Raw genomic sequence first — 14,397 nt, 5'->3', positions numbered from 1 at the left:
CTAGGTTGGTAAATATTCTAGAAACTGATTCCAAAACTTTGGAACATTAACAGGTTCTTGGTGAGTATCAACAAATTATATTTGTTGATAAAAATATGTTTGTAGCATTACTAGTTTCTCTTATAGACTTTTGTTTTTAATTCTTTAAAAGCACATAGGTCTTCATTATGACATTCATAATAAAACGTTGTCAATTCTTCGATAATAAATTTCCTTATTATTTCTCTAATATTAATAATTAATATCTTAAATCAGTCATTGTGCCAAAGATGAAGATGAATGAAAACATGTTCTAAAAATGGACTACAACATTTAAAATTATTGAATTATTAAGTTATGTTGACTTTCTCTTTTTAGCTGCTCACTTTTACTGTGCTTAAACAATTTCATATTTTTAGGTGCAAGTCTTCACACAAATTGAGTATGACTTATGTGTTGATTCTGAAGAATTTAGGTAATTACCTTACTCTCTTTTTTATTTTTTACCAGTTGTATTTTACAATGTATAATTTATGTAAGGTTTAATCAAATTTTGATTAATGTTTCAACAACCAGGGTTTTATTCAATGATTTCGATAACCTTGATAACTAGCATGAAAGTCTACTAGTCAACAACTTCTCTTTAATGTTATCATTCTCTTGTTTATTTTTATATTTTGTTTTATCTGATAAATAAGAAAGAGAAACAAATTGACTCAAATAAATTAAATTTTTGAATATCCATTGCCTTTTCATTATTCCTCTTTTACCATTAAACAACAATTCTTGTTTACTTCAGTTATGCTAAATTTTTTTTCTGTATTATATATATATTTTTATAGGAAAAATAAGGAAGAAAAACTAATTCACTCTAAGAAGTAGCATTGTTAAATGTTATTTACCTTTTTAATGGAACATTCTTTTTTATATTCTCAGAAGCAGAAGTATTAGCTATCATTTCTGCAATAAAGCATTAGAGAGGTAAACTTATGAAAAACCGTCAGTTTCAAATAAAGAGTCAAAGTCAACTTGCGTGCCAGAAAATATGGTAATCCTTAATGACTCTTAAGACTGGCCAAATAACAGTAATTAGTAAAATTCTTTAAATTATTTTCTACACTGACACTGATGATTAAGAAGCATTAAGTTTAACCTTAAATGAAGATTTAATAAAAATATTATAAAATCCTGCAACAAATTTGAATTCAATGAAATTTTAAGTAAGCAAGCTTTTCATATATTTTTTATAACGAAATGTAGCAAGACTATGCCTTTAGTACACAAATGTGAATACCTAGGATTAAATAAATACTAGAAGGGAAAAAATGTTAAGATTATTCTAAGTGTACACAGAAAATGTAGATACTTTTTTGTTAGCTGTTGACAATAAATTAAATACTCACTTATTGTTTTTAATGCTTGTAATTTGTTTTTAAAATGAAGAAAAATGTGGCTGTAGCTTTTGACTTGCTATCAACTGTGTTCCTTAATTAGAAACAAAATTTTATATAGAATCTTTGCTGCATACCACATCAGTTATTACTGTAAACAGAACACTTGTGTTGCACATGTAAAGCCCAAACTACATTGTTCAATCATTATATTTTTTCTGTAGTGCCTCTAAATCATTTAGGTACTCATATGTTCACATTTGTATGCTGCATGCATAATATTTGAGTTTAATATGCTGATTTTATTTTTTTGTTATGTTTAATATGTATTTTTGATACAAGTATTATAGTAATTTTTTATTAAACAGTGTCTGTTTTTTTAATTAAGCGAAATTATCTTTTTTTTACAAATTTGGTAATTAATCTTGTTGAATATGCTTTGCTATTTGTGGCATTTCGTTATGTTATGCTGACTTTTATTAGTAATATTGTTTTCTCTAATTTTACATTTTCTCTCTCTTTCTCTTTAACATTATATTCTTTTTTGATGGGTGTTTCCTGCTTCAGTGATGGTGTTGGTCTCAGAAAAATTCACAGGTACTGTAATATAAGAATAATGCTGCATGCAAATCTAATTCTTCCAAGCGTGCTTAAAAAAAAAACTCTGTTCAGCATGCTTTTTTTCTTTGGTTTACTATATTTCTCTTTTCCGTTCCTTATGCTTAATTATTTTTTTTATCTTAAAAGGCTACCTTTTAATAATATTCAAAAAGGATAAGACTCATTTTCTGAAGAAGAAAACTCCATTGTTTGTTTAAGTATAAAATTATAAAAATTATATATTACTTCAAAAATCATATTATTCAGCCGGTGAAGTCTATGGCATGTGAAAGTTTCATGCCGGAATAGTATGTTACTCAAAAAAGTTTAAAATTCCGTCTGATGATTATCATTCAAAATTTATTAGAATATAATGAACCTATCAAACACTTTTATAATTTAATTACTTTAATTCTTTCTAACATTGCTCTCTCTGTAAACAATTACTTTATTTTATCGTTCTTTCAGTACTTATTTCAACCCAATAATTTTACTAAATGAATTTTTGTTGTAAAAAAATATGCAATTTTTATTTTGCAAATCAATTTTAATAGTTTAAATTAGTTTGTATATTAAACAATTTCAAAAATTTTGCTTTTCTGAGTCTTTTAATGTATGTAGTTTGTCTAACAAAGTATTGTAATGTTGCTTACTGTACCAATTTGCTGAGAATATTAAATATTCTCCAATGCTGGAAAAAGTTATTATAGCTTTTAATGTAATAATAATTTGAAGGACTCTAAAGTGGTTTTAATGTTATAGAATTTTAAACATGTAATGAACTTTTGTAGTTGTTTTTGACATTTTAAATTTATTTTTAGTAAAATTGTTTCATAAAAAATCTCTTTATGTTATCAGCCAGCTGTAGTAAACAAAGGCATTTACTTATAAATGGTTTAAAACTTATATTTTAATAAAACTTGCTAAAAATTTACGGTAACATTATCCTAAACAAAATCCTTCATACACAAAGTAGTGAAAAATTCATATTATTCAAGTTAAAATGTTGCTGAAATGTAGCTTTTTTATTCCGTACTTAATTTAGTATAATACATCATTTTTGATCTAAGCATTATAATTTAAAATCTTCCTTCTTTAAAGAAAAACTGTGGCGTTTCTTGACTTCCAAAATTATTATTTTCAGGTATCATAATTCTATGAATATTTAAATTTATAAATTTGTTTAGTAAATTGCATTTTTTATTTTCTACCACACCTTGAATTTTTTAAAATCCAATCTTATGAGCTTATGTATGCATGCATGTACGTACATAAGTACCTTCATTTGTTCCAGAGCTTGAAAACAAAATTATTCACTAATGTTTTAAAAAAATATTTCAATGTTGCTATTCAAATAATTATGAAAATTCAATTTTCTATCCTAAGCTATTCGAATTCAATTTTCATAGTATTTATTACTTATTACAAAACATTTAATTTCTACATGAAAATATTATTTTTAAGTATTTAAAATAGATATTTTCAGTGAACATTAAACCAAAACTCTACAAGTGTCACAGGAATAATAATTCTTTATGAAACTATATGCATTAAATAGGTTTTATGTCTTTAGTCATAGGTTAAAATGATTTTTTCAGAAAAAAAAGTTCCATTTTGTTATGAACAGTTACATTTTTTCCCTAATATTTTGAAAATATTATATTGACAAAATCACTAATGGAAATTGAACAAGAATTTCAGATGTTCATTCAATTTTATGTGAAATAGTAAATGCTTTTCAAAGAAAATATAAAAACTTCTAAATGCTAATGATGTAATAATAATTTATACTAATTTATACAATAATAATTTAATAATAATTTCAGATTAATAGAGAGAAGAATTCTTTATATCCAAGTGAAAATACTCTGCAGAATAAATATTTAAACTCAAACGTGAAAAAAATATGTCCTTGAACATTTCTTAATAAAAACAGTGCAAGCAATCATGTTTCAGAATATAAAATCAAGTAATCTTATCAGTTACTTAAGATATTAGTGTGATAGAAACATACACTTTTGTGATTCTACATGTTTCACATGGCACTTAAAAATAGTCTTAATTTCTAATAATTTAATATTCTTTTATCAATTGGATAAGTACGGGGTTTAACCAAATGGGTTTTTAAATAAATGCTAAGCTTTGTTTTTTTCCAAGAAATTCTGACTAATAACTTAATTTTTTATTGTATAAATAAATAGATTTTCAATTAAATGTAAATAGATGTAAAATCCTTCATTTTCCATAAAATGTTTTGTCAATCCTATCTTTTATTGCTATTACGAATATGTATAACTTTAAATAAATGTAAATATGTAATGTTACAATGTTATAAATCTTTGCAATCCTGAAAATATATCGGTGTAAAATAAATTACTATGAGCAAATGCAAAGTTAAGTCATAGTATCTTTAATAAATGCTTAAAATTAAATAGACTATCACCAACTCTATGTTCTGGTTCTAATGGTTTCTGAAATGAAATAAACTATGTAATTAAGTGAGCTCAATCATTTTAATTACTTAAATAAAAATTGTTACCAAATCAAATAATGATTAACATTTTTATTATATGGAACATATAAATCTCTCGCTAGACTCACTAGTATAAATGGAAATGGGGTGCTTTCAGTTTATTTTTAAAATAATTTTATGTAGCAATCCTTTTGATAACTAATTCCTTTGTTAATATTTTGTTACCTGTGAAGGACCTTCCTTATTAGACAGTTAAATAATTGCAAGTATTTAAGCATTTTCAAAATACTTATTTTGCAAATGCATGTTATATACTGCAACTTAGTGTTTTAAAATTAATTCTACCTAATGAGACTAGATGGAATTCCAATCAGATGCTCTTAAAATTTATGGCCAAAGTTTACTTACGCTTCTTACAATTTTCTAAAAGAAATCAAAATAAAAAATCAAGAAAAGTGTTAAAAATTTTGTAGGTATTTGCAAGTACTCCCGTATGTAATTAAAATATAAAAGTTGGGGTATTGAATAAAGCTAATGTAAAAATCAATGAGCAAAGAGAGCCTAGATCTCACCATTCTAGTTGTTGGTGAACAATATTGTTCATAGGGCAGACGAGTCTTATTTTTTATTCCAAAATTATTTTGACTAAAAGCATTTAAAATTCTTTTTAAATATTTTTAAAGTATATATATATTTTAATATTTATTCTGCTTAATTCTTAAAAGCATCTTGTTTTATATAAACCTCTTTTATGTTACAATAAAGGACAATGAGCATCTTATACCAAATTTTCAAATCATTATTTTTATAACATACCTTTATTAGCATATCAGCATATATGTTATGCTGCCCATTTTTCACTACTGTTCTTTTTTAATTCTTCATTATTTTCAAATATTTATTTACTAAGAAAAGTATATTAGCTTCAATATAGACTGTATATTTAATGCAGTGCAAATTTTAGGAAAAAACCAAGAAAATTTTAGTAAAAAGAATGAACGATTTTTATGTTTTAAATTGTATAATATAAACATATGAAATTTTCATATTCCTTACGTTAAGAACCATTTTATTAACCTATTCATACTTTCTAGTAAATCATCGAAAATTTTAAGTTTAAATCATTTTTAAAATTCGTCAAAAGAAAGAAAATTGAAATATCTTTCCGTCAGGCATCATCCAAGTATATATGATTCAGAAAATTAACCTGATTAAATTTTTTTTTTAAATATTACTACAAAATGTATTCTCTATACATCTATTTTTAATTTAATTAATATTCTAAATTATTTCTGTTTATGAACAGCAATCTACAGGGTAATGCATAATTTTTTTATGTTGGTTTTAATAACAATTATTAGCTTATTCATTGTATGATTAACTTGTTTTTGGTATATATTTCAGTTCACACTTACGTCGAATGTCGACTTTGGATTCTTCTTTTGTAATGAATAGCAGTAATGGTTTAAATGCTCATAACCATCCAGCATGGTTACATTTGTATTTGTCAGCATGTAAACTCTTAGATATGACCGTTTCTTTGCCTGCTAATATTCTTCCACAGTTTCAAATGTAAGAGGTTATGTTTATTTTATTGCATATTTCATTGGAACTAATAATTCATCACATTAAATTGGTTAGATTTATTTTATTCAATAGTACTATAAAACGATCTTAACAATATATTGTAAGCAAATGCTAAAGTTTTCTTCTTAATTGATCTTGTCTTAATTGATTTAATATTTAGTTGGCTTCAGTTGAATTGAAAAATTTAGTTGGTATAGCAAATACTGATTGTTCTAATCAAGACATTACAGTTAATGAAGAGTACTAAGTATCTAGAAATTGATGTTTTACCATAATTTGGAACTTAAGTCCGCATTATAACGTTAAATATAATATTTTACGAAACTCAATAGCATTTTAAGCAAAAAGCAAACTAGCAAATGTAATGATGTAAAGCAAATTAGTTTTTAATAAGTATGTTATTATAATTAAACATTGATGATGCTATTTCATTTTCTGTAAAGGAATGTTTAAATTTTATTTAAAACTAACAAGGAAATATAATCATTTAAAAATTTTAAGAACTAATTCATGATCAATTTAAATTTTGTGAACATATTGTATTTCTTTAAATTAAATTATAGAGAATTTAATTTTAAGAAATACAATATGTTCACAAAATATTATTCAAAATTTTTTTCTAAATTATGGAGAAATGATATTGGAGAGGAGAGGAGCTACGAAAAGACATAACAGAAGGTGTTGCCAAGAAATCCATTCAGCATGCTCAAATTCACTCTTCAGTTCAAGCAGTTGTGAAGATTGTTTTTATGCGCTAACTAGTATCAATAAGCATCCAGAAAACTTATTTTACCATTGAAGCTTCAAAATATGTTGACATTTTTCATGATTCTATATCCTTTTACTGAAACGAAAATGTTATTGCACTATTTATACTATGCTAAAAACTAAATTAGTTAGTGCCTCTGAATATTTACTTTTAACATTGATAAGCTAATACTCTTTATCCAAAGCTTTCATTTATTTCTTTTACTTCAAAAAATGAATTTTTTCAAAATTTCAGTAAATAAGTGCTTACAATTTTTATTTGCCATTTAAAAAGATATTAGAGTTAGATATATTACTAGAAATAATATTTGAATATCTAAATGTTCGCAGTTATAATAAGAAGTTGCACTTTTTTATAATTTTATATAAATTTCTAACTCTATTTCATTGTAAAAAAATTCATGAAAAATATAGTTTTTAAGCTTTTGACTCCACTTTTAAGAAATTAATAATTGATTAGGTAGACAAAATTCAAATTAATTTTAAATATTATTCTATTTATGTCTAATTTCTTTGAATTTTCTAATGCATTTTTAGGTACCGCTGGGCTTTTATTGGTGATAGTCCACCATTGTCTTCTGATACTTTTGAGGAAAGTACAACTGACAAAGTACCTTCTCCAGAATTTGTACCTCATATTAAAAGATTGGCTAACTTATTAAATAAAAAGGTGATTTTAATATTATACTTTTAATAGATTCCCAATACGGTATTAATGCTTAATTGCATTCAGCATTAAAATTTAGAAATTCTGTTGATTGATTTATAAGTGTGGTGATTTTCATATTTAAACAAAAGACAAAATCACTATTTTCCTAATATTAAAACCAGAAACTTTACACCCTTTTTTCTATAAAATATGACTTAGATTTAAAGACATATAACATAGATTTAGTAAGTGTAAATCTGCAATATATAGTATTTTATAGTGTTACACATTTGTTGTCACTGAACTACAATGATATTCTAAAGTACTTTGATGATGTGTGTGTCTATTTATCTAACCTCTATACAGCTGAATTTTAATAATCCAATTCTCAGTATCGTAATTATGAAAATTTTTCTTATTTTACTGATGACAATTCCATTTTATTACTTAAAAGTTTACAATCCCTTAATTTTTTTTTTTAAGTTTCAGTGTTAAAATTACTATCTCTCATAATCCTTCGGAAATACTTGATTTTTAGAGGAGGCAAGATGCATGCTGTTCTAGACTCAAAATTATCTTTCCAACTTTGAAAAGCAATAACGTTAAATACAAATAAGATAGATAAGCTAACAGTTGGGCTGAAAAGTTCGTAGGCTAACATAGAAAAAAAAATGTTTTTGATAAAATTCCATTTTATTATTCAATATAGTTTCCTTCAAGGGCGATACAACGTTTATAGCGGTCGTATAATTTTTCGATGCCATTTTTATAGTACGATTTTTCTTTAGCCTCAAAATAGGCCTTTGTTTCGGTGATTACTTCTTCATCGGCGCCAAATTTCTTTAAAAGCAAGCATTCTCTTGAGGTTTGAGAACAGGAAAAAGTCGCTGGGGACAAGATCTGGAGAATACGGTGGATGCGGAAGCAATTCGAAGACCAATTCATATAATTTTGCCATCGTTTTCATTGACTTGTGACACGGTGCATTGTCTTGATGAAACAGCACTTTCTTCTTCTTCAAATGGGGCCGTTTTTCTGCGATTTCGTAGTTCAAACGCTCCAATAACGCTATATAATTGTCGCTGTTGATGGTTTTTCAATTTTCAAGATAGTCAATGAATATTATACCATGAGCATCTTAAAATACTGATGCCATAACTTTGCCAGCTGACTGTTGCACCTTTCCACGCTTTGGAGTTGGTTCGTCTCGTGCAGTTCACTCGACTGGCGGTTGGTTGGATTCCGGTGTGAAATTATGGAGCCATGTTTCACCCATTGTCCCATATTGACGCATAAATTCGGGTTTATTATGATTAAACAGCTTCAAACACAGCTCAGAATCATCAATTCGTTGTTGTTTTTGTCCAATTGGGAGCTCGTGCAGCACCCACTTTGCCTAGAGCTTTCACATACCCAAATATTCATTCAAGATATGTTCAACACGTTCCTTTGATATCTCTAGAGTCTCAGATATTTTGATGAAATTCACTTTACAGTAATCTAAAATTATTTTGTGGACTTTTTTGATGTTTTTGTTGGTAACAGCCTCTTTGGGGCGACTACTGTGTGCATCGTCGTTGGTGCTCATTTCGCCTCGTTTAAACTTAGAAAACCACTTCTCAATGGTTGATTTTCCTGGTACAGAGTCTGAATAATGTTTCCCAGGCCAAGCCTTGGCTTCAAGAGTATTTTTTTTTCGCTAAAAAGCAATGCTTTAAAAACACACGAAATTCCTTTTTATCCATTGTTTCTAAACTAAGAAAAGTTGCTTCACTAAAAATACTATATCTCACAAACTAATAGTCCAACAGCTGTTAAATTTATACACGTGTCTTTCAAAGGTTAGAACTAACTAAAAATCATATGTATTTAATAATAGTAGCCCCATCTATGTGTCAGCCTATGAACTTTTCAGCCCAACTGTTACGTTGCTTGCACATGTCTTCGTTACAAAAAATAAATGTATAAATAAATAAAAAAAAATTGCAAAGTGTTTTTCTGTATTCTTTTAGCTCATGTTCATTAAAATTCTTTAATGAATTATGAGTCTTTCTTTTTTGAAATTCTGTGATGATGAAAATCAGAGTAGAGCATGCAAGCCGTTTTTAGGAATATGGTGAAGCATTTATGAATAGAATTAAACTGAAGCTTTAATGTTTACTTTGTAAATAAAAGGAAAGTACTTTCAGACTTTAGACTATATTTTCTGAAACCTGTACAATAAAAATTCTTTATTTTACTTTTTCATGCATTATTGCACATAGAAGTTAGAAATATAATTTTAATTCATCCTTTATTATTATTTTAACTACAGAAACTGTTTTATTTTTTCCATTTTTACCGTTCCGTAAAAAAAGGTTTTTAAAAAATAGATGAATAAATGAATTTTTTTCAATATTTTTACTTATCATTTGCTTATACACTCATCAATTTTTTTGTGATTTTGGGATAGCCTACCTTTTTATTCCCAAAAGATGCTTTTCTGTGTGATGAAAATTAGGGTTTAACTTGCAAACAGGTCCTCACATTCTTGGACAAAACTAGACTCTTAACTCTAGACTTTTGGGTGATAACAACTTGAAAAATAAATTAAAATAACTTTATTTACTGATGAAATATAAAACAGAAAACAATTATGGATATATATAATGGATATTTAACAAATAACGGATATATATGATGTTGCTTAATGGTGATTTTTATCTAAGCCTGTTTATGTTTTCTAATGCTGCACATTAAAGATGATAGTTTTTTTTAAAATTTTGCCTGTGAATTTGTAAAATGTTGCTATTCCCGATCAATATGATTCTTTGTTGATTTCTACATTCTGTGATACGGGCATTCTTACAATTTCTTAGTAAAAAATGTGAAACAATAGGCAGATCATGTTTTCCATGTAAATAGCTTAAAAATTAAACTCTAAGGCATAATGAACTGTTGATTATTATTGAGCAGATATTTGGCATTTAAATCGAATAAAAACAATTCGATCATGTAGGTCACATCTCTCATACAGTCGAACATATCATGTTTGCTTCATCTACTGATAATAATTCATTCTTGATTATGTGCTAATTTACTTATCAAACACATTACTCCGTATGAAATTTTTCATTGTTTTAAAAATTTTGTATTTTTATTTACATTTTAAGCATACAAACATTTATTTCACTTGTCGCTGTACTTTTACAGGTACCTTGCAATGATTGTCTTCCATATGTTCCTGGACAGTTATTACTTACTATGCCTAGCATAAACTCTATAACTCAACTTCAGCCATTTTTTAATACATTATCAAATATTAAAAATTTTGTTGCATCATCAGATGAAACTGTTAAACATGAAGTTAAGTTTCTTAAAGATGATTGTAAGAGTTATCCTATTTCCAAATCTCGATCAGCTCCTGATTTGAATACATTGATTTCAAGTCTCCCATTGCCGGATTCAGAATATCCTCAAACTACGGCAGAACAAATTGAACTTATATTAGAAGCTGATTTTCTGGAGCCTTGCACTCAATGATGTGGACCATTTACATTTTTTTTATCCTTTTAGAAGGAAGTTATTTTTATATTTTTCGGAAAACATTGGATTATTTTACTATAATATTGAATTGATTGTAAATTAGTCAATAATGTTATAAAGGAACTTCCAGTGCTTTATTTTTGTAAAACAGCTTCTACTGTATTACGAGTTTATTTTTTTTAAACTGTTCTTTTTATTTCTTAAGTTATTTTTGTTTTGATTATCATATATGCATACTCAACATTGAAACTATTTTGCATAAATGATATCCAGATTTAATAGTTATATATTTGATCTTAAAAATTTCTCTAAAACATTCTATTTTTGGTCATTTGTTTTTTCTAATTCAGCTTAATTTAAGGATAGATTATTTATCCAATATAAGCTGTTAAATTTTTTTTATAGTGAAGACCCAATGGAAGTAAAGTCAAACCTCAATGTCATGAGCTTTAACAGAGAATATTTTGACATAAAGGCCAAAATCTAATTTCCCTATCTGTTTGCTAATAGGTAAAAACCTATTTTAACCAAATACATTTATTTCTTAGTGACCTGACCCTCTATTTTACAAAATAATTTTAATCGCTAAATTTTTTTCCTGGCTTCTTGCAAATTTAAATTGCTTTTTTTTATAAATTCGAATTTTTAAAAACTTTTCTTAATCAATTTTATGATTCATTTCTTAAAATTCTCATAAGAAAGAGATTATCATGTTGGAAAAGAAATTGTTTCATATATCCATTCTTAAAGAAGTAGACAGGGAAGCTATGCATATCTGCTTAAAAAAATAAGACAGAACTTGCTAATTTAATGAATTCAAAAGAAATTGCTATTCATTAGTTAATAGTAACCTTTTTTATAAATGTTTCAGTATTTGGTAATTGGGGAGAATCAGAAATATTAAAAGACGTTAAGGTATCTGGAAATAAATTGGAAAAGGCAAAGCAAAAGAATTTCAGGAAAACAAAAAATAAAATGAAAAAGCAGAGACATTAATCTTGCTTTAAATAAATGTCTTTTTAAGTAAAAACATGTTATTCAACTTTTAAAATGTCAGTACAGTTGATATTTTCGACTGAGTTTGAAGGAAGTATTCTATTTTCAACATCAGGAATTTTTGTTAACACAAGATTTTTAGTTTCTCCCTTCAAATTCGTAATATTGAGATTTGAATGTATTTACATAAATTAAAGAAACTATAAATATCTAAATTAAAGATATTCAAACAACCATAAAGTATCGCACTTTTGATACACAATAAGTGATTTATTCAAGAAGTTAAGAAGATCTATTTTTCAAAGTATATTAATTGACATTAATAAACAGCTGAAATTACGCAAGATTTTATTCATTGTTTCTTTTATATATTACCAATGTTTCTTATAAAGAATTTACTTTTTAAAGATTTACAAGAAGTTTCTATTATTTAAACTATATTCTATTATATTACTCTATATATTAAATTCTATTGTTTTAGGTCTTTATAATGGAATATTTTATTCTTAAAACGATTGTATTATTAATTAAGATGTTTGTGTTTTAACTAGTAAATAATTATACTATCTGCATTTTGACTTAGTTGCAAAACTACAATCTAAGCAAATAAGTTGCTAAATTTTTTAATACAACTCTTAACAAAATAATGGTATAAATTTTTTATTGCTTGAACCCATAAGGTTTGCTTAAATACATAGTAAGTTTTCAAAGACATGAAAGATTCTTCTATGACAATATTTATGTACCAGTTATTGATTTTATTTTTACTGAAATTTTAACTTCAATAGCAATTTTTTTATTATTATTATTTTTTTTTTTACTATTTGTTGAGATGCTGGAACCTTTTTAAATGACTTATATTTACTTTCTGCTCTTCTGTATGTACATATTCTTAATTTTTTGTCTAATATCTCTTGTTTAAAGAGAAAATATTTTTCAGTATAGTTCAAATTCTTTTGAGTTTAAAGTTTTACACTCTAACTTTTAAAAATATTTTTAAATACTCAATGACTGTGATAAGATTGTATTTATAATGTTCCATTAGAGATGTAAAATTATATTAAAATATTTTGTATGTTTTTGTTTTTGAATTTATTGTTTACTTAGTTTTGTAATTTTTGTTATTTAATTTCTGCTGAAACTGTGAGAAAAATTTATTTCATGTGATTTATAGCATGAATCAAACTTTGTATTCCTGCTGTATTAATTCATTTTGGTATTGTTGTATATTTAACATTACATAAAGATATTTTAAATGTTGTTCCTTATTTTTACGTGCAATAGTTATTCATATTTATATGGACTAAAAAGAAACTATTCTTAAAATGTGAAAAATATTCTTAAAAAGCATTGAAAAAAGAAGAGATGGGATAAAAAATATTTTGATCCCTAAATGCAAGCATTTTTATTATTTTAAATTTTAAGGTTTAGTAACTTTAGGTTTAAGTAATTTTTACTGTAAGTGAACAAACGTGATTCTTCTAAAAGAAGAAAAATATTTTGAAATTATTATTTGAGCCAAGAAAAATAAAAATATCATTTGTGCTGAAATAAATTAACATGGAGAAGAACACAAAAAAACAAAAGTAAAATTGGATTCTCTATTTCCCTTCAGCCTTTATCTTGACAATCGTAATGATTCTTGTATTCAATAGCATTAAAAAAGCCTTCCAACATATCAACTTTTCCTAAAAAATTTTAAAAGAAAAAAAAAAAAAAACGAGAGAAAATCCTAATATTTTCAAGACCATGGCAAATTAACAGATTTATTGGTTGATTTATGAATTCCTTAAAAATTCAGTGGCATCTATATTTTTAATTCTATATTTACAAATTTAAAAAGTAATGATCTCAAAAGTATTTTTCTTTACTCCAGGAATAATATGATTTTTTCAGTGAATTGGTTTTTATTAGTTTCACAGTTAAGAACTCATAAATATGCAGTTAAGAACTAATACATATATATTATTTTTACAGTTTGCAAAGTAAAATGCATATATACCTCACTGTAAAAACAAATATCATCATCAATATCTTGGTATAAGAGAGAGATAAAAAAAAAACTTTCAAATATACTATTGTAGCATAATCTAGAGGCTCATCAGAAACCAGTGAAAGATTATCAAATTTTTAATGAGCAATAAATCATAATTTAAGTGTCAAGTTATACAAAATTCTCCCTGGATGGTTAAAATTGGCATAAAAGTTAGTAGTTTCATTCTAACACTTCTTATTGAAGCACAAATAGTATAGATGATGGTTTCACAGAGACATGATAGTTTTATATGCCAGCCAGGTGGCCGAGCCGTTAGCATGCCTGACTACGAAGCCAATGGCTGCGAGTTTGAATCCCACTCAGAGCATGGATATTTCTCTCTGTGTGTTGTCTTCTGTTGCGTGTGAATGTGGCCCACCCTATGAACTCTGTG

At 26.1% G+C, this 14,397-nt stretch overlaps 1 protein-coding gene across 2 annotated transcripts in view; it reads left to right on the top strand.

The window, feature by feature from the left end:
- LOC107446030 (protein DOP1A) overlaps window positions 1–13,234 on the top strand; it is a 91,077-nt gene extending 77,843 nt beyond the window's left edge. The window contains exons 27-31 of one of the 2 annotated variants that reach the window (XM_043047374.3): window positions 399–454; window positions 1,938–1,967; window positions 5,848–6,015; window positions 7,336–7,468; window positions 10,640–11,955. In XM_043047374.3, the coding sequence (XP_042903308.2) occupies window positions 399–454; window positions 1,938–1,967; window positions 5,848–6,015; window positions 7,336–7,468; window positions 10,640–10,969 (717 nt within the window). In that variant the 3' untranslated portion in view covers window positions 10,970–11,955. Of the gene's footprint in view, window positions 1–398; window positions 455–1,937; window positions 1,968–5,847; window positions 6,016–7,335; window positions 7,469–10,639 lie in introns of both variants that reach the window. The other variant, XM_043047375.3, reaches the window with a different exon arrangement.
- The last annotated feature ends 1,163 nt before the right edge of the window (window positions 13,235–14,397 follow it).

This window comes from Parasteatoda tepidariorum, chromosome 12 (assembly GCF_982258835.1).
Source record: "Parasteatoda tepidariorum strain Cologne lab strain chromosome 12, Ptep-v5.0, whole genome shotgun sequence".
NCBI lineage: Eukaryota > Metazoa > Arthropoda > Arachnida > Araneae > Theridiidae > Parasteatoda > Parasteatoda tepidariorum.
This window is presented reverse-complemented; position numbering and strand designations above follow the sequence as displayed.